The following is a 21,345-nucleotide window of genomic DNA, read 5'->3' as shown; positions in this document are numbered from 1 at the left end:
TATGAGTGCAAACTGTAACTGTTTTAGGTTAGTGAGTGTATTCTATTTGCTTATTGAAATAGTTTATTGTATAATGCAATCTTGTGGAAAGGTAATGAGCAGCCAGGATCCTAGCAATATTCTGTATTGCTTGCCTGAAAATCTGATGTGTTTTGTTTCTTTTTGCTAAATTCTCCTAAAAAAATAAAGCTTAATTAAATCAAAAGCATCTCTCTGATGAGCCTTTCCTTTGATCTCTCTCATTTGATAGTCTCTCTCCTGACAGGCTGTGATACTCTGCTAGAAATACTTTGTGCTTTCCTCCATAGGGATAGCAACTGCTTTTCTCCAGGCATTTCCTTGGCCTAGGATTTGGGAGCTCTGGAAGAAGGCAAACACCATCCAGCCTATAAGTGTGAGTGCAGGACTCCATGTGGAACTAATTAGTGACATAATGAACACCACAACAATTTATTGCCAGGAAGCTCCTAATGACGTGGCAGTAATCTTACAATGACTAATCAAGATTTTCTTCATTTCCCTTTAGCAATTGTACCTGATAAATTGGGGGGGGGGGGAATAAAACTGTAAGTAGAACAGAGGCTTTGATTTAAAATACCTGACAGGTGATGCTCTTCTGCTTTCCTGGGGTTATAGTGTGCAACCCTGCTCCATAAATTCTAGAACCCTGGATACTGAAAGCAGAGTGGTTATGACTCCTTCCTCATTGATTTTGGTGGACCGGCTTAACTTAACTTAAATTTAGCATAACTTTGATGTGTGGGGGGCAGCCCTACTATCAACCTGAAGTTGACTGTTTTAATCAAAAATGAGTGTGTATTACCAGGATTAGGTAAAAAATGGAGCTACTGTTTTCAATGTTTTCCGCAAATAGTAAGACAAACTAAAAAAACCCAAAAAACACATAGATGGATTCAGATGGTTCTCAACCGAAGCAGTCCCCATCCTGTGCCTAGCCCAGCACATGGTGTGTAGGACTGAGCATATGTGCAGCCCCATGCAGGAAGGATGCTGTCTCTCACCAACTGCTTTTCTCACAACAACAAATATTTACACTGCGGTACGAGAAAGACAAGGAGCTACTGGAGAGGGTCCAGCAGAGGGCCACAAAGATGATTAGGGGTCTGGAGCATCTCTCTTATGAGGAGAGACTGTGCTAGATGGGCCTGTTTTAATGTAGAGAAGACTGAGAGGGGATCTCATTAAGGCATATAAATATCTCAAAGGCAGGTGCCAAGAAATGGTCACTGGGCAGCACTCTATTCAGTGGTGGCCAGTGACAGGACGAGGAGCAATGGCCATGAACTAAAACATAAGTTCCACCTAAGCATGAGGAAGAACTTTACGTTGAGGGTGGCAGAGCAGTGGAACAGGCTGCCCAGAGAAGGTCATGGAGTTCCCCTCTCTGGAGACACTGAAAACCCATCTGGACGAGTTCCTTTGTAACCTGCTTTAGGTTGGCAGGGGGGCTGGACCAGATGAGCTCCAGAGGTCCCTTCCTCCCCACTCCCCAGCCCGCTCCAGGGCTCAGCCCTAAGGCGCGGTTCACAGCCCCAACCCCGATACATCCCGTGCCGGTTCCCCGGTCCCTCGCAGCCGGGACCAGCGGCGCAGGGAGCCGGGGGGCAGCGGCGAGGCGGAGCCGGGCGCATGTGACCGGCGGCGGGGGCGGCCCCGGCGGGGCTGAGCCGCCTCGGCGGGGCAGTGCGGAGCGGCGGCGCGCCGGGGCATGCGGAGCGGCCGGGCCCCGCGCAGATGATGGCGATACGCGAGCTCAAAGTGTGTCTGCTTGGAGTGAGTAGAGGGGACCGGCGGGTCGCTTCCCCCTTTCCTTCCTTCCTTCCTTCCCCACGCCGCAGGGGGGGGCTGCGGGAGGCGGGGTGCTCGCTAAGCTGGGGAACGCTCCCAGCCCCCCTCTCCCCCTTCCCGGGGGGCGCCGCGACTCCCCGTCCCGGCCGCGGGGGGGGCTCGGCCGCAGTAAATTCCTCCACGCCGAAACTTGGCAGCCGCGCACCGAGGCGGGGAGAGGCTTCGGTGGGGGCTTTTTGTTGTTTTTGTCTTGTTTCTCAACTTTTTAAAAGTGAGAAGGGCGGGGAGGGGGACTCTCTTTGAGGGGCCTCCCCGCAGCGCTTCCCAGGCGGGGCGCGGAGCCGTCTCCCCGCCGGCGGCCGCGGTGACATCGCCGCGGGTCTCCTTCCAGTGCCAGACCCCGAAGGTGCCCGGGAGGATTTCCCTGCCCGCCATCCCCGCGGGTAGGGGAGCTGTGGGGTCTTGTGGCCTCGCCGAGCCCCCGCAGCAGTGGTGGGGAGCGACAGGGAGAAGAGCGGCAGCGCTGCCCACCCTGGGACGCTCTCTCGGGTGGTTCCTTCTCCCGGGGCTCGGTCCCATCTCACCCATGTGCTGGTCAGTGCTTTGTTTAGTTTCTTGCCGGGGTTTATTCAGACCTTCTTTAGCTCGGCTCCTTACAGGAACGTCCTTTCTACCATTCCTTTTTTTTTTTTTTTCCTCCCTTCTTTTTCTGCTCTTTTGGCGAACCCGTGCGTGCGTTTCACATCTGGAACAGCAATGTGCTTAGCTCTGCAGTTTGGCTGCGCCTGCCCCCTCTCTGCCCGGCACCCAGGGAGCTTAGCAGCAAAATGCACCCACCAAGTTGGGACAAACACCTCTGGAGAGCAGAGCCACCGCTCTTGACAGTAACTAGCAGAGCATCACTACTCAGTTCTTTTTTAAAATCAAACATCTCAAATTACTGGGTGCGAGTGAGGCTGCTTTTAGGCCTCTATCTCTATAAACATTCAGAGAAGCTGCATGAATGAAGACTTTTTAGGGTGAATTCTCTTTCATGTGCCATCCAAGTGAGTTGAAAATTTGAAAAACAAACACAAATAGACACTCTGGTTCTCTCTGATTTGTGTTGACTCTTAGCCCAGCAGGAGTGGGTACCTTGCCCTGGAGTAAGTGCCAGGATGCGGTGCCAGGGCACTGGAGAGTTCAACCCAAAGTATTTGGCAGCAACCATTCCTCCTTTCCTGGTTAGAATTCCTGCCTTCAACTTTTAAAATGGCATAGTGACAAAAATAAATGTGGTTTACACAAACATGAAGAGTCTGTGGTAGAATATGTGGATGTGTCTTTATTTTCTTCCCCAGCAGAAAATATTGTAATTTTATGAAGTGTCTTGTGGAATGAGATTCCTCATGGCTATTATTTATTGCTGTTTTGTAACATTTAAATATACTGGGGGTTTTGTAGGGCAACTGTTTACTTTTTTAAGACAGGAAAAGAAACCTATAATGCAGCTCTGTGTTACTAGGAGTATGCAATTACTATGTAGATTCATTAAAATGATAGGGTAGCAGTGGTAACACTTAGGAACATGTGCCTTATAGTAACTTAATAGTTAGTGAGATGTTCCTTCCTGAGTTTTAAAAGGGCATAGTCCTAGAAAACCATCTACTTCTGATCATAGACATCTCATTTACTATGAGAATTGACACCATTTTCCTGAAAGAGAGGAGTCCTTCAGATGATGAATCCTCTCGAAGTTCAGACAGATTTTCAGGAAAGCTCCATACCTGTCCGTGTGAACAAATGCATGCATTAATCTTATGATCTGCTTGAAAGCTAGATGGCAACTCAAAAATGCATTTTCAGGTCTACCAAAAGAAATCTTACAGTTGTTTTTTTCAGTAGGTCCTGGGCCTGGTAGGTTAATCTGCACTGTATCTAGTAGATCCCCTAATAATCAGTCAAGTCTGGCATGTCCAAGTCCCAAGACTTGGATTTCTTATCCTTATTAGAAATAGGAATTAAATCAGTTTGTAAACCTGTATCCCTCACCGCTTCTGAACAAAGCCCTAGGCTACACCTCTAGATCAGACAGGAGGATCACTGATGGTCTCTGGCCACAAGGTGTGCAAAGGGCCTGGGCTTGGGCTGTTTATGCCTGTTTAGAATTTCCTAAAGGGGAAAAATTGAAGCTGGCGCAACATTTGCAAAGCTTCTCCAGAGCCCTATAAGCTACTGCAGTGCTCCAGGGCCAATGCGTGGCCCACAGCCATTGCAGTCATTGCAGCCATTGCAGTCGAGATAGGGACTAAGTTATCAGCTCCTGAATTTTAACTCTGTATTGCCAGGGGGAACCTGGCCTGTAGTTTTTAGCATAATGTAGCAAAATGGGCATTTGGGTATCTGCATATCACTTCCTCCTCCTTCAGAGTATCTTGGGGTTTTTAAAACTCTGTGGGTGTCATGGGAGTGATTTAGAGCAGCCTGGAGTAGTGCACAAGACATGGGACTTGTAGATCTTGAAGGAGACCCCAGCAAAAAAGGACTGAGAGGAAATCTGGGGCAGTGCAAGGCTAGTTGTGAGTCAGTCTGGAAGGCAGGCTTTGATGGTCGCGGGGCTCTTTGAGACGAGAGGGTTCCAGCTTGCTAGTGGGCTGGCAGGAGCAGGATGCTTCCCTGATTGTTTAGTGCTGCACAGCCTTAGGTGCAAGAGCTACGGAGGTGTAGTTTAATAGCTCTCTTTAGTATGTTGCCATGCAAGTGTCCTCACGCCTGCTGCTAAAACTACTTCCTCCAGTAAATTATTGCTGCTGGGCAATGAGGTATCTGCATGTGGAAAGTGTTCATCTTTGTAAGTGCAAACACTCGAGCTCTGCTCCAAGTCCTGTCTTGTCATGCCAGACTCTTCCTGGTCTCTCAGTCCAGGGGTGGTGTTTGGTCCCAGCAGTTGTCCCTGCTTCTGGGACTGAACAAGTTTTAGCTGCAGCTCAGACTATGCAGTGGAATGAAGTGCAGCTCCCACCTGACTTGCATGGTGTTTCTGCGTGGGCACCTTGTTGAGGGGATGAAGGAGAGAGGCGCATAGCGGGGCTGGTGTGTTCCTGAGCCATGTTTCAGTGCTGGAATGTGGCCTGGTGTGCAGCTGCCAGGTTTCCTAATCTGTCTGTGGCTGCTAAGTGCCCTGTGTCTCAGCTCCCAACATTTTCTTTATGTGGACTGGAGGAGTGATTTACAACTCTCTGCCAAATCTGACATAATTGTGTGTGGCAACTGCAGAAGAGATTGCCAGGTTTAGGACTAAGGCAAAGTTTCTTGTCTTTGTCACTTCCTGAGGAAACTTTGACAGCTCTTCAGAGAGACTTTGGGAAGTGGCTTGCTAACTACCATCTGAAGTGACCTCCATTACTCCTTTCCTTTTGTTTTTGTTTGTTACATTTTTGTGTTGTGACTGTTCATCATGGGACCAAAGGAGTTAGGTTGGAAGAGCCTCAGAGGTCACCCCTTGTCCCTAAAGCCCCTTTCATAGCTTTCCTAACATATGTTTGACTCCTCCGTCCTTAAAATCTCATGATCTTCTCCCCAGGGTTATGTCCCAGGGCTTAATTGCTCTTACTGTAGAAAGTTTTTCCCAAACATAGTGCTTTACATCTTCCTTGCCTGAGACTTCATTCCTTCACCCTTCTGTTTGTGTTTCCATTTTCTCGCTCATAAGAAGTCACTTGCTGGCATGCATTCTGCTAGCGTGAAAATACTGTCTGAAGCTGGTAAGCATACATTTGTAAAAGGAGAGACATATTTCCTCTGTGGAGGAGAAGGAGGTTTTCTCTGGAGTTTCTCTGCAACTGAATCCCGTTTGCTAGGTGTGGAGAACAGTTTATTGCCTTTGAGGATGTCCTGTACCTCGGTGTGCAGCGTCTGCATGTGGAGACTGTGGAATTGAGCTCAGAATTGTTTGATATTCAAAGTAATTTGGAACGTGATAATAGTTTTCTTATGGAGAAGATCTCTGGTTTTCTTATCTTCATGTCATGGTAATGTAAAACTCTGGATTCTGCTGGATGGAGAACAAATTCCTGTAGCAGAGCATATGCATGCATCAGACCTTTCAGTGCAAAGCTTAAGTACCCACTCTTCTTCTCTAAGTAGCTATGCTACCGAACATGTATGACTGGGAATCTTTTAGTTTATGTTGGTGTCTGTGAAAGACATAAATTATATTTTTGTTTTGACTCTAAAATATTTGTCATTAGTAATGCTTTTAAGGCCTAAATGTCCCAACACAGATAGGAGCACTGCTGTTAAAAATGAAACTGCACCCCTGGATGGGTTGTACCAGTTAAGGACCTTTCTTCCTACTAGGTATGTGCAGGGTGGCCTCCATGTTAAGATGAGCATCCTGCTGAAGACAGTAACACTACACAGTGCAGAAGGCACAGGTGCATCAACAGCTGAAGGCTGTAGCCTAAAACAGAACAAGAGGGACCAAAGTAGAGCAGATGACAAAGGCGATTGTGAAAAGAAGAAAATTGTACTGATGAAGTGAATGTATATAATCTAAAATTTTGTCCAGAAAATGTCAATTTGAGAGGAGAAAAGACTGACAAGTGATTCCCCCCCCGCCTTGTGTTAATGGTTCATCATCATCTACTCATTCAGTTGTATTTTATTATGTAAACAGGTAGCTCTATCATGAGAGAAATTTTTGAATCATGACTGCATGGCTGTGTGTCTTGTGGAGTCACTGGTTTGAAGTGTTCATCGCTGTAACCTTTCTATTAAAGGTGCCCTCTCCTCTGGTTCTCTTTCCTAGCCACTTATGTTTATGCATTGTAGTGAAATACCAGATCCCCAGGTAAAACTGAACAATGATTTTAAGTTCATGGGGAACTGAAAGACGGAGAGACACACAGCTGCCTGCATAATCACCATTTTCTTGGGAAATGGTTTTCTTAGTATTCTTCCCTGGTGAAGAATAGTCTGAAATTTCCACTTAATGTGTGCCCATAATTCTTCCATATTTCTTTGCCCTGCTTTGCCAGTTTTAAGAACTGTGTACCATGATACTGAAGTAGACTCGGACTGGCAATTTTTTTTTTTAATATTGCATCAAAATCCAGTTATGCACCAAGTGAGAAATGCTTTTTCTCTTGTATCAATAAACAAGTGTCTTCAGAAGCCTAAAGAACCTTTTTCATATTAATTTATGAAATATTTAAATGGCTACTATCAGATTTTTTGCAATACCTGCATTGAATGTGTAGGTAAACAACTTCTGAGAATTTAACCAAATTCAGGATTTTATATTGCTTTCCTGCCATAGCTACAAAACTGTTTCTTTTACTAATCTCTTCCAAAAGTTTTGTGTGGGATTGCTTAGAAGAGCAGGGTGGATTTTAACTGTAATATCCTTCTAGGAAAAGGTGAGTATGGAGGCCACACTCTGCTTTTGTTTTCAGCAGCACAACCAAGCTGGATTTCTGAAGCAGCAGAAGGCGGAATTTGAAGCATGTTTTACTTTCAGAAGCAAAACCTCAGAAGGGGAAGCTTGTTGCTGCTAATCAGCTGGGCAGCAGAATACCCCATGGCTGATGCCTGTTGCTGCACCTGATCAGCTCCCATCCCTTACTTGTAACTTGCCTGTTGAATGAGTCCATGCAGTGACCATGGCTCAGAAATCATATGCAGGCTGTAGTTTTATTGTCTCTCAAATTCTATTTATTTCTTTTGTTTATAGTGTTGTCAATTGTTTTTGTTTTTTTTTTTAGGTTTCCCCAGCCCCTTGCTTCAATCCCTCTTTTTGATTTCTGGATGAAAAATTGTGAAACTTCTTGTTTTATGGTAGTTCTGTGGAAAAAGAAAACCTAAATTTTCTTTCTACCAAAATAAGGAAGTTGAATTGGTGATAAACTGCATTCTTTTTCACACGGTTGAATGCAGTTTCAGCCCTACTCAGTGAAGTAGCTCTGAGGCAGGCTGTGTGAAGCAACCAGAAACTCTGCATTCAAGCAAAGTGCGGGGAAAAGAAAAATCTGTCATTTTCATCAGATGGTTCCTTCTAACTGGCTTAAGTCAAGCCATATTAAAGGCCATTTTTAATTTACATTTAAAGTATGTTTTCTGAGACTCTGGTTGATGGTATGACTCGTTTCTAAGGTGATAATTTGACTTATTGATGGAACGTGTTGCAATTACAGTGCAGTTGAGTTGCCTGTGGGCAACGGCCTCTGAGTCTGCAGGGCCTTTGCTTGTGCTAGTGTTTATAAATTACGGTGCTGGTAGGTTTTGCTTGTGTTGGGTTGTGTCTGAGCTGGTTATGATGTGGGTGCTGCGGTCTGCAAGCGTACAGGCTGGATAGACATTAACATATTCTTCCTAAAATTTCTCAAGCTAATTCCTTGTTGAGAGAAGCATTTACAGAGAGGCTGGAGCCACAACTCTGCTCCAGCTGCGCTTGAACACCCACCTTTTCTGTTCCCTCCCTGCTGATCCTTCTTTCAAATGCCATTTGCCCAGTCTTCAGCTCTGTTGGACCCTCCAGGGACTGCTGTTGATCTTGGATTTCCTGGCTACATCTCCGTTCAGATAAGATCAGTACAGGCACCGTTTTTTCATTTCCTGCACTGCGGTTTTGAGGGGAAGGCAGAGGGACATGTTGAAGTGAACACAACTCTCTTTAGCAAGTTTGCACTGTTAGAGAATCGTACAGTGGTTTGGGTTGGAAGGGACCTTAAAGGTCATCTAGTTCCAACCCTACTGTCATGGGCAGGGTTACCTTCCACTAGAGCAGGTTGCTGTTGACCCCACCTTCCCCACTGTTCAGGTGCTGCCTCAGAAAACTGAGTGCAGGGTAAGTTGTTTCTCCTCAGCTTCGGTGGCTTGCCAGTCCCCACCAATGGGGAGGCTATGTTTGGGATTGTGGTTTGACTGCCTTGCCGTCATCCCCACCTTTATCTGAAGGTCTGGGTCTTTCTCAGCTCATGTTTTTCTCAAGCTGCTTCCGAAGCCAGCAGAATGCCCAACACATGGATAGATACCTAGAGGTACCTTCCAAAAGGGTTGAGAAAGGAGGTGGGAAACTCTGTAGAGTTCATCTACCCACAAGCTACATACAAGTCCTACTTTCATTCGGTGCTAATCACACTGATGGGTTAGAGCGTGCCAATAAGTTGGATCATCCCACACTTTTTGGAGAGGGCAGAGCAAGCCTTCTGTGCTTTGCTCCTCATTGTTGCTTGTCATGTCCCCCACTACCCACTGATTGTAGGCTGGGGGCAGCTCATGTGAATATAATTCTGCAACCATGGGACATGTTCTTCCAAAATAAATGAAAGTAAAATATGTTTTTATTCTTATAGAGATGTTTTTCTTCTCACTACATACCTTATAGAGGCTGGGTAGTGGTGTAAGGCTCAAGGTGAAAGGAAATTTTTTAAATTCCATCTCAACTTCTAAGATGCCAGGAAAGGGACACATTTCAGTTTTCTTCTGAAACATCTTGTACATCCTTTCCGTGAACGCTTGCTGTTTTGAACACCACTGCCAAAAGACAAATCCAAGCTTTAGAAAGCCGCCAGCGGAGGTGGATGGGAGGCTGACTCGGAGCACAGCCTTGTGTAAGCAAATGCCAGTGGTTTGATTTACAGTCTCTGGCCTTGCAGGACTGCCCGCGAAAGCTGAGCAACAGGCAGTGGAACAAATGCTTTTTATTTTTGCCTAGTTATTTTTAAACATAAATGCTAGTTAGTGCCTGGCTTTTATGTTTCTTGGAGGAGAGGGTAGAGAAGTTATGGTTTTTCACTTTTTGTTTTGGCCAGAGTATGTTCTTATTTGGGCAACATGTGGAAGCACATGTGCATGAAATCCAGCTACTAAATACTTCGTGTCCCTGAGTTATTGTTTCCTCCTTTGTCAGCAGAGTGACAGGATGCTGCAGAGACGTCATCGGGTGTCCTGGTTGGACCCGTCAGCTTCTGCTGGGCACAACTGCAGGGGAGCATAGAAACTTGTGAATGACAAATATCAGGCATTTACAGGAATTGACCTACAGTTAGGGTCTCTCTGAAGCAGCTTCTCCTTTCCTTTAAAGCCTGTCTACAGAGCCAAAATGAATTAGAAGAGATTCCTAAATTGGGTTTAATTCTGAAAAAAAATAAATTTTTTGGCCCATTTAATTCTGCAACAAACAAAACCTAAGTGTTTATAGGACCTAATGGTTCATCAGCAAAGCTGTGCTTCTGGACGACAGGATGTGTCTGAAGTCACTTGCATGCTCACTGGTGACTTGTGAGATACAGCAGGCATTGGAGTAGCTTTAACCTTCTCTACTTAATACTTGCAGTTAGTAGCTGTTACCTTGTCTCCAGTATTGCCATTGCATGAGTTTTCCAGATGTGCCCATTTCTTAATTGTGAAGCTGATGCTGGGAATTCAGTGACAGAAAAAAAATCCTTAGGAATTTGGTCAGCATCTGGTGTGTGCCAACACCGGGAAGCTGTAGTAGGGATCACCAGACTTACCAAAGGCTGATGTGAAAAGCATCCTTGAGAGGATTTCCTTGAATGTAGTGTGGTGTCACACTAAAGCTCAGCTTGATTCTTGTGAATTTAATTAATTTTTAACTACTCAATTTAAGGGAAAGTGTATTACCACTGTGGTTGGTAGTTCAGGATTTAGAAGCATATTACAACTGAAAAATTTAAACTGTTTGTCACTGTGTAGTCTTTGTTAGTTAGCCTCCCCCCCAGCCTCTCACTGACTGATACATACCAGTACCAGCCTGTAAGGGCACACTTCCACTTTGTGGCTGGATAAATCTGGCAGTTGGTTAATTCCTGGAGGGATTTAGGAAATGAGAAAGAACGGATTCCCTTTCTTGAATAGGAAGTCCATTATCTTTTTTTTTTCTTTCTTTTGTATGCTAAATATAAGTATACCTATTTTAAGAATCATAAAATCAACACTTGCAATTAATTTTGTTAAAGCTGATAGGAACAGGAAGCAACCATCCTTTGGCCAGAAGTCGTTCATGGTGCATAATCCTTGCTGACTTCAACTTTCTCAATACTGTACAGACAAATTGACTTTTAGGATGATCATTTCTTGACTGTGCTACAACCTTTTTTTTTTCCTTACATTATCTGTTTAAGTCAGGAGTTTTATTTTTTGGACAATATTGCTCTTTTGGAAAATTCAAGTAAAGTTGAACTTGTTTTTTGTCTCACTTTGCTTGAATGTCAATAAAGGATCATTGTCTTAACTGTTACTCCAGCAGTGGAGTGTAGGTTGTCTGAATAGTCCTCAGAGTCAGTTGTTCTGTCCCTTGATATTTTTTTTCCTGCCTTGGACATTTTCCGATGTTTTTTTCTGCAAGGTGTGCTTGAAAAGAATTATTGCATGCCAGGGCATTAGACAGACAGTCGGAACATGTTTTATGTGACAGAAATGGCAGTTGCATAAAACCAGGTAACATAAATTTGATTTAAGATTATATTACTGAAACCCTAATCTGAGTAGCATCCTTAAGCATATGTTTGATTCTAAGCATTAGGGTAATCCCCCTTCAGCAGTGTATCAGGGTACATCATTAAGCCTTTGCTGAATGGGCTAAATTGAATCCCAAGCTTAAAGCTCAGCATATGCTTTAATGCATAGCTGAATACAGTGCTGTGTGGAGGACAAGATAAATAGTTAAGTAAATTATGTATTTGAGGTAAGACAGCTCGTGAGTGATTTCTGTCATTTAACATTGAAAGCAGATAAAGTAGCTCAGTTCTACCTCTCCTTGGTTTTCAACATTTGGTAGGCTCTTTGGAAATGGTGCCTTATTTGAGCAGGTATTAAGCTAACCCAGGTGGCCAGGTTTGCCTTCTCCCTTAGGCTGATGAGGAGGAAGGCAGGAGCTCTGGTAGGATCTCATTGGCCAATAGAGATTTTTCCTCAATCCCTATACCTGTTGTTCTGCCGTGTCTGGGATCTGTGGGAACTGTGGAGTCACTTCCACATGGTCCCAAACACTCAGGAAGTGTGTTTAGTATCCAGACAGTCTGTGCTGGGAGTGACTTCTCAATACCTTCTGTGTGGCTCAGTCTTTTCCTGCTTTAGAGGAAAAGATCAAATACACTCTTCTTCTACTCCCTTGTCCTTTGAGGAGATATCCTTAAATGTACTAAACTTCATGGTTTAGCATTCCAGTCAAAATGCTCCCAGCATGTTTTCAGTTGAGATTTACAAAGTCCACACACTTCTGACCATTTCTGGTTTCCAGTTTTTGAATGAAGATGAGAAAAACTGGCTGGGTGAATAAAAACTTCCTTCTTACAGTTGTAAGTTAGATACTGATTTCCTACTTATTTTTGGGTGGAGAGAAATATAATAATAGCAACAAAAGCTGGTTTTGCCCATTTTAAGGGCTTTTTCCTAAAATATTGAATTTCAGGGCACTAGAGCTAACATCTTTTAGGAGTTGCTGGGTTTCATATCCAGTGAAATCAACGGGAGGTGAATACATTCAAGATGTCAACTGCTTAAGGGATGCGGCCTTGTGCTGATAACGTCTTCCACTTATGAGCCTGTTTAGTGCAGACAGCTTTACTTTTAGTAAGTTCACAGCAGCACACAGTAAATCCACAGCTAAAAAAATTTAGCCCTAGGTCTTATTATACTGTGCTTGCTGTTATGTCTTCTGTTTACTTGCATGGGTGATAGAGGGGAAAGCACCAGGTGGGTCTTTATATGATGCTGTTTAAAATAAGTGGTGATGCTTCCTGAGTTGGGGAAAACTTTAAATCCAGACAGTAGGTGAAATGAACATGAAATCACTATTGATCAAAGTTGATTAAACCTAACAGTTGGGTAAAAAATGTCTTAACACAGATTTGGGTTTATGCAAACCTCTGATTGTCCATTCCCCGTCCTGCACATCAGTTCAGGAAATGAAAGCCTCCAGCTTCAAGGATTTTAGACCTCCCCTTCATGCCACTTAATGTCCACATGGATGTATATTATCTACCTGTCATTTGCAGTTAACGGCAAAGAAAAATAATGGCAAATTTTAGAAAATCTCAATTTGTCCCCTTCCCCTGATATCCCCTGGAGAAGGCACATGTTTTAGTGTGTCTGGAAGGCTGATGGAGGCAGATTTCCAAAGGCTGCAAGTGGGCTAGCAAATTTATAAGAGCAGCCTGCAAAGAGAGTGCCTTCAGTAGCTGGCCAATCTTTAGGCTGCTGATAAAGGAGACTAGCTCACACCTTAGATGGTCATTGGAGGCTACTGATTTTACAGGTTGTTGTGTAAAACAAACTGATAAGCTGAGGCAGAGTTTCTGGCAATAAATCCAGATATGAAATCAGTCCCTCTCTCACCCTTGTAGAGTTTCCTGAAGTTGCTGGTGTCTGGCTGCCTTTGGCCAGTTGTTTGCATCTGGTTGGTAGATGACATACCCTGTACCAGGGCTCTGCTAATTTGGAGCCAAGAGTCAAGGCCATGAGACTGGTTCCTGTTTGTTAGCCAAAACGTTAGTTTTTATAGTTGCCCCCCTGAAACTGCCTTCTTGCTCTCTGTTGCCTGTTGCTGCAAGAGAAGGGATCAGGCTTTCTTGTCTCCAGGACTGAAGTTTTCAACTGGTGTTTTGGTTGACGCTCATCATTTATGTGGCTTTTTTCTTCCTCTTTGGTATGAAATGCAGTAATAAGTTGCAGGTCGGCTAGTTACAAATTGGGAGGAGTATGTCTGAACGTTGAATTGGAGAGGGCTTATTGAGCTTGGATGGACAAATTTGAAGGTAATTAAGCCCTTTTACAATTTTTTCCGGCAACCATTTTTATATTAGTGAAATAGTAAGCCAAACACAAGAGCCATTTTGTCAAATGCTGTACTTAGTTGATGTGCATATAGTTGCTTGCATAAGAGCCACTACCTTCATTTAATAAAAGAAAATGACTGTTGGCACTTACAGGCAATCTGCAATATGAATTATAATGTTTGGATTGGAAAATGAATTCCAGACTGGCTGGAAGGATTTGAGTATCTTCTATATTGGGATAGGAAAATAAATTATTTTGGTTTTGTATTTACTAAGTGTCACTAGGAAGGCTGTATTTTGAAATTATGGCCCCTAATGATAGGATTTGACTACAAAAGTGGCAGGGTGTTGGAGTACAGACAGAAACTTGTGTCAAGCAGCAACTCAAGTCAAAGATTATCACCTCATCATACCATTGTTTTGAAAGTTTCAGCTGCTACAAATATATGTGGGGAAGGTTCACTTAGGAAAAGAATTTGGTTTGGAAAGAACAACACAGAATTGTTTATCCTATTTTTTGCTGCCAAGCTGTACTTGAAAACAACATTTGTCAGGATGCTGTTGCCTAATGTGTTTACTGAACCATGAAAACTTCAGGTTATTTATGTATTTAGTCTGAAAATTAAATTTAGTTTCGCTGATCACTGCACTGTGCAATGGGGATGAATGATATTTAACCAAATTGTTATGCTAGTGTGTGTGCATATGGCCAATAGAGATAACAGCACCTGCAATCAATACTCATTATCTCTGACAATGTGAGGTACAGTGAGTTGTGTGTTACTTCCCTTACCTAATTTTTCAAGTTCGGGGCCAATTACCAGGATATCTAAGTAGATATTATTCACATAATTTTTTACTGTATTTTTAAATAAAAATTTATCTGTGGGAAGAGTATTACATCAAGTGGATTTTTGTGATTGCATGTATATTTTGAGATAGAGTGGGTAGGAAAAGGATAGCTGTGTGCAGATGTTAAAACATCTCCCAGATTTGTCCAGAAAATAAACTCTGACCATTGGAATTGCAAAAATCCAAGTATTGCTTTCAGTAAAATTGCAATGGAATTGAAGCAGGACTTGCAGTTTTTATTTATTTTTACTTTGGCTTTTTTTAGCTCCTCCTAGTTGAGGTTTGACTTGCTGGATAAATCTGTGAAGTTTGCTTTTGGTTCCTCCTTCATTGGTAGGGGGAGGATCATGAGACGTGACTGTGACCCATCTGTGACACCAGCAGTAGGAATGTTCCCATGGTAAACCAGGGAACATCCTCACCTGAAAAATGAAGTGGTGAACATTGAAGAGATCATACTTAAGTGTTTGTAGTGGAGCTCAGACTGGAAACCAGCAAACTGGTAACAGGGAGGTATTGTTGAGGTGAACTGGAGTGGTAGGATAGCATACCATGGATTGTGGGTGTGAGGTTGCTCAGAGAAGCTGTGGATGCCCCATCCCTGCAAATGTTCAGTGCTAGGTTGGATGGGGCTTTGAGCAACCTGATCTAGTGGAAGATGTCCCTGCCCATGGTGGGAGGGTTGGAACTAGATGATCTTTAAAGTCCCTTTTAACCCAAACCATTCTGTGATTCTGTGATTCTACAACACACTTTCTTATCACAAGGCATCCGTCAGGGTAGGTTTGCCTGCTGGACTGTGTTGTTCCTTGGTCAGGAGGATCCTATGATCCAGTGATCAGTAAAAGGCAGTTAGAGGTATGATTTTTCTTTGGATTACAGTGACTCCATAAAGTCCCACAGCTATAGGTCTCCTAAAAATTAACCAAAATCTTTCCCTCTGTGGCATACAACATTGTTGATACTGTGCAGGTTTAGGTGTGTGTGTGGGGGGGGGGTTGTGGGGTTTGTGTTTTTTTTTTTTCCTTTTTTTGTTCATTAATACAGTGATTTATGTGTGGTGTATGGGCATCCCTTTGCAGCTGCCTTTGACACATTCGCACTACTCATTGCTGCAAAGGGCTCCCCAAGGTGGTAACAGCAGTGGGAGGAGCCTGTGATTCCTGAGGAAGGTGCTCAGGCACTCTTCTTTCCACCTCAGTCTGTCTCACCTGTCTAGTTCTTGTAACTCCATCCTGCTATCCTTTTTCCCTCCTTACCCAGGCTTTTGTTTCCCAACTTGCTCTAGCAATTTAGGCAGTGGTCCTTCCTCCTTTCCTCCAGCATGGCCAAGTTGACTGGTTCCCTTCTCCCTTAGTCCCAGGAGTCACCAGGTGGTGCTATTGCCCAATTAAATGCCCTCCCTTGCATTGCAGCACAGTCCAGCCCTTGTAGAATGGTTTGATGGTGTTTGGTTTTGTGATGGAGTGTTCGCTGGTGGGCAGCTGTGTCAGGTAGTGTGAGGGGTCTTGCTTCTTGCTATCTGTTCAGTCTTGAGTCAGTTTTGTTGATGCAGAGTTGTTTCCTGTGACTTAATCAGCCAGTGCCTTGTTCGATGATGAGGTCCCCAAAAGACTGGACTGTTTCTACGCAGCTTGTGTCTGCACTGTTGTACTCAAAAGCTGCTTTACTGTAGTGTAAAGCATGAGCAAGGCTCACTAAGGATATCCACAGGCTTTGCGCTGTTGGGTCTGCCCCTGCAATCCAATGGGAGTGTTTTTTGATCGTTTGTTGGCGTGTGCTGCTAGTTCAGAGCAGATTTGTGTGTGTATGTGTGTGAGTGACTGTTTCCATGAAAGGTGCTTCTCCTGTTTCTTCTTTCCTCCTCTCATCTTATTAGCCATCTAGATTGATGCCACCTTATTTGCAGCTGCTTTTTATAGAGATCATGCTCTTACTTGAAACTATAGAGGCAGTTCAAAACACGGAGCTGAGCATCTTAAGTGCATAGCTGATGCCCCCAAAAGCCACAACTTGAGATGGAGTGCAAATAAACACCAAGTTCCTGTCTTCCTTTTCATCAGGCTAAGCAATTCTTTCTCCGCAGCCGCCAAGACCACATGCTGTCAAGGGCATAAGAAATTGATTGAGATTCTGCTCTTTGATTTCAATTTAAAATCCTCCATTTCTCTTGGCAATTCAGCTGCTGCTCTGAATTTGATAACTTGTGTGCAAAGGGGAAGGAAATGTGTAAGAAAAGACACAGAATTAGCTGGAAATTTGATGCAGGGAAGCAGTTTCTAAATAACATTAGCAAGAACTGCAGGCTGTTATCTTTGCTGTCCACACTCAGGGTAGCATGGTGGTGTGGTTAGCTTGCACTTGGTACGATAAGATGCAGTGATAAAGCATATGTAGTTGAATTACAGTATAGATTTGGGGGTTGGTTTGGTTTGGTTTTGATTTTTTTTGTTTTTATTTAACCAAGGTGGGTGAACTTTAAAAATTGCTAAGTTGAATATTCCAGAGGTAGGTTGGCTGCAGTGTTAATTTGTTGTTATTATTTTTTAAAATATTCTGCAGTACAGATCCAAGTACAGTTGCTGTTCTTGGATCACCATACAGAGAAAGGAACTGAGGTAACCAGAGTACTGACCCACAGGCTGTGTTTTCTTCATCATTGCATTTTTGTTTTGCCTTATGTTTTTAATTTATTTATTTTTATTCTATTGGAATTATTTTAAAGAATAGCTTTGAGGTTATTATAAAGAATAGTTCTGTTCTCCTTTTCTCTCAGTAGCCCCCTGTCTCATAAATAAAGATCACTTTATACTCCTGTGCCAGCTTCATAGCAGAAGAGTTGGCAAGTTGTGAAAGAGCAGCATGGTTTGTAAGTGCTGGCTGAGTCAATGTACAGAAGACACATGGGCCGTTTTGAGTTTTCTTGGGTAGTAGATAGTTTAACTGACCACTAATCCTGCCTCCCACTGCTAGTGTGATGTAAAACAAGGATTTGTTCCTTACTGCTGATGTAATGCCGTGTCAGTCAGCACTGGGCTGTGTACAAAGGAAGGATAGCTCCCCTTCTGACTAGGTCTTTCCAGCACTGTCTCTTACCTTCTTTCAAGATAATGTTCATTCTCTCAAGTCCCCACGTTTGGAGAAACCTTTCCACACCTGGAGTCAAATCTTCAGCTTAAATTAAAGGCATACCTACTAGCAGCCAGATTAGAGGGAGCTCTTTAGATGAATCCTCTTGAAAACTATGTGCTTGGGGAAGAAAGGAGGTGTGTTACAGCTGGTCCGCTCATCTTGAAGTTCTTCATATCTGAAGGACAGGATGCCCTCCAGAGGGACCTGCACAAGCTCAAGAAGTGGGCCCATGGGAATCTCATGAGCTTTAATAAGACCAAGTGCAAGATGGTGCTCATGGGCTGGGGCAATCCACGCTATCAACACAGGCTGGGGGATGAACTGATTGAGAGCAGCCCTGCCAAGAAGGTCTTGGTCATGCTGATGGATGAGAGGCTGGACATGAGCTGACAATGTGCACTTGCAACCCAATTATGAAATTATGTCCTGGGCTGCATCCAAAGCAGCGTGGCCAGCAGGGCAAGGGAGGTGATTCTGTCCCTCTGCTCCTCTCGGGTGAGACCCTATCTGGAGTGCTGCATCCAGCTCTGGCATCCCCAAAACAGGAAGGACATTGACCTGTTGGAGTGAGTCCAGAGGAGGACCACCAAGTTGGTCAGAGGGATGGAGCATCTCTCCTATGAAGAAAGGCTAGGAGAATTGGGATTATTGAGCCTGGAAAAGAGAAGGCTCCGGGGACACCTAATGATGGCCTTCCAGTACCTGAAGGGAGCTACAAGAAAGATGGAGAGACTTTTTACGAGAGCATATAGTGACAGGACAAGGGGAAATGGATTCAAACTGAAAGAGAGTAGGTTTAGGTTAGATATGGAGGAAGTTCTTTGCTGTGAGGGTGGTGAGGCACTGGAACAGGTTCCCCAGAGAAGCTGCGAATGCCCCATCCCTGAAAGTGTTCAAGGCCAGGCTGGATGGAGCTCTGAGCAAGCTGGTCTGGTGAACGGTGTCCCTGCCCGTGGCAGGGAATTTTGAACTAGATGATCTTTAAGGTCCCTTCCAACCCAAACCTTTCTGTGATTCTATGATTCTTCAGGCTGCAGCTATGATTCTCCATGCCATCAACCCAGCAGGAAGAGCTTGAGATTGGAGCTCTAGTGAAGACAGCAGGATAATGCCAAATATTTTGGAAACACTCTAGGAAAGACTTTGGTTTCATATATTACATACACAAATATATCAACACCTTTAAGAAAGTGAATTTTCTGCTAACATTAGCTATAATACAGACATTAGCTGCTCTTTGGTATCTCTCATCTCTGGCCAAGCACATCGCTTTGGAAGGATAATAAAGTGCTTTTGGCCATCAGTTCTTGCTTTTGTACTTTATTGTTCGGCGAAGTCATGGTGTTGCTTGGGGGTTTGGGGTATGTCTTTGACAGAAGTAGATAGTTGGAGAGATTGTAACTAATATTGCAGTCCGGGGGTGAGGGAGGGCTGGACATACTCTTTTTTGTCTATAAGAGAGAAAAGGGATGCAGCAATATGTTAAAGTATATTTGAAACTTTGGCATTAGGGTGGGGTTTTTGTCTCTAAAAGATTACTGGGCTAGGATCTGGTGGAGAGCAATGGACCTGTGACAGTGAAGATGAAGAAACTTGCTAAATCCAAAGAAGCCTACAGAACACCAGGACAAATAGGACTGTGTTCCCTGGCTTCAAGTATGGCAGCTGTGCCAGCCTGAGTTTAATTCCACAGGAGGATGTGTGCAGGATGTGTCTGAAAGGAAACTACATGCTGAATAATCACACTGGTGAGAGAGCCAAAACTGGTAAGGGAGCCAAAACTGGTAAGGCAGCAGACATCTGGCTTTGGTGACTGGCTGGGAACAGGAGAAGTGGACAGGCCCTAGACTCGCTTCAGCTCTGAGGCAAAGCAGGTGGACAGACACTGTACGTGTTTTGCTAACGGATATGGACTGAAGGAAAACAAACCAAGAGAAGGGGTCAGATGATATGTCTTACATTCTGTGGCAAGGTTTTGGTCGGGGTGTGGCTGCAGGGGTGACTTCTCTGAGCAGCTGCCAGAAGCTTCACCAAGTCCTGTAGAGCCAATGCCAGCCAGCTCTGGGACAGATCCACTACTGGCCAAGCCGAGCCCATCAGTGGCGGTGGCAGTGCCTCTGGGATAACATGGTTTAGAGATGGAAAAAGCTACTGCACAAGAGCAGATTGGAATAAGAATGTGTGAGGGCAACAACTCTGCAGACACCAGGATCAGTGAAGAAGGAGGGGGAGAAGGTGCTCCAGACGCTGGAGCAGAGATTCCCCTGCAGCCCGTGGTGCAGACCATTGTGAGGCAGCTGTGCCCCTGCAGGCTGTGGGGGTCTGCAGTGGAGCAGGGATTCACCTGCAGCCTGTGGAGGACCACACGCTGGAGCAGGAGCAGGTGGATACCTGGAGGAGGCTGTAACCCTATGGAAAACCCATGCTGGAGCAGGCTCCTGGCAGGACCTGTGGACCCATCAGAAGAGGAGCCCACATTGGAACAGCTTTGCTGGCAGGACTTGTGACCATGCTGGGGACACACACTGGAGCCGTCTGTTCCTGAACGACTGCGGCCCATGGAAGGGACCTACGCTGGAGCATTTTGTGAAGAACTGCACCCCATGGGAGGGACTGATGTTGGAGCAGAGGAAGAGTGTGAGGAGTCCTCCCCCTGAGGAGGAGTGAGAGGCAGAGACAATGCTCTGGTAGGGAGCAGGTAGAGGAATTGGGAGTAAAGTTAGGCTCAGGAAGAAGGGAGGGGTGGAGGGAAGGCATTTAAAGATTTAATTTTTATTTTTCATCATCTGACTCTGATTTGATTGCTAATAAATTAAAATAATTTCCCCAAGTCGAGTCTGTTTTACACATGATGGTATTTGGTGAGTGATCTTTCCGTGTCCTTATTTCAACCCACAAGCTTTTTGTTATATTTTTGCTCTCCTGTCCAGCTGAGGAGGGGAGTGATAGAGTGGTCTGGTGGGCACCTGCTTTCCAGCCAGCATCAGCCCACCACAGGAGGCCAGGTAGCATTAAACCCTGACCAGTAGATATTTCTCCATTTTAAAACAGTAGGAATATACAGGTGGTATTGAAGACACCTATAAATACCAAACTCAGCACTTGACTATCTCTTAAGGCACTTAAATAGCTCTTTGTTATTGTGCTGTCTGAGTACTTCACAACTGTCACTCTTTTACATCCCTGTAATGCTGTTACAAGGTAAAATCAAATAATTATTTTCTTATAACAGCTAGTGAGCTGAGAACGATAGAGCCAAGAATTCCTGTGCCAAATGCAGTCCTTGAAGCACTAGAAGGATTGTGTTCTGATATAACAGGACTGACCTGGTTGTGGGTAGAACAAGCGGCGCACTTCTATGTGTAGAGGGAATTAGGGTTTATCTAATTCTAATGCGCATCAGAGGAAATAGTCTGATTCTGTAGCTAATTTGTGCTCCACAACACCAGTGTTGGCCTGCAGTTAAACTAGCAATTAGAAATGACGTGTAGGTTGTTTTACTGTGGGATAATTGACACAGACCGTCCTAACTTTATGAGAGCAATAAACTAATGTAAAAGATACCTATATTATATTACCATATATTATGAGTTTAAAGAAGGGCATGCAACAAAGGGAAATGCAGACAGAGATGTTCTTCTAAGTTTCACATGTAGACAGATGACTGAAAGAACTGTGATGGTTCCTAGTGAAGTGAGATATTGCAGACTCCAGCTAGGGTCAGCCCGCCACAGGACGCCAGAAATTCCTTGAAGATCACTGGTGGTATAAG

The 21,345-nt window shown here is 44.3% G+C and overlaps 1 protein-coding gene across 2 annotated transcripts in view; it reads left to right on the top strand.

Annotated features, from left to right (window-relative positions):
• Window positions 1-1,701: 1,701 nt before the first annotated feature.
• RAB31 (RAB31, member RAS oncogene family) overlaps window positions 1,702-21,345 on the top strand; it is a 66,571-nt gene continuing 46,927 nt past the window's right edge. Inside the window, exon 1 of one of the 2 annotated variants that reach the window (XM_017819598.1) lies at window positions 1,702-1,794. In XM_017819598.1, the coding sequence (XP_017675087.1) occupies window positions 1,756-1,794 (39 nt within the window). In that variant the 5' untranslated portion in view covers window positions 1,702-1,755. The remainder of the gene's footprint in view (window positions 1,795-21,345) is intronic. The other variant, XM_017819599.1, reaches the window with a different exon arrangement.

Source organism: Lepidothrix coronata, unplaced genomic scaffold (assembly GCF_001604755.1).
Source record: "Lepidothrix coronata isolate B3197 unplaced genomic scaffold, Lepidothrix_coronata-1.0 Scaffold75, whole genome shotgun sequence".
Taxonomy (NCBI): domain Eukaryota; kingdom Metazoa; phylum Chordata; class Aves; order Passeriformes; family Pipridae; genus Lepidothrix; species Lepidothrix coronata.
Note: the sequence above shows the minus strand (reverse complement) of the source record. Positions and strands in the feature narration are given on the sequence as shown.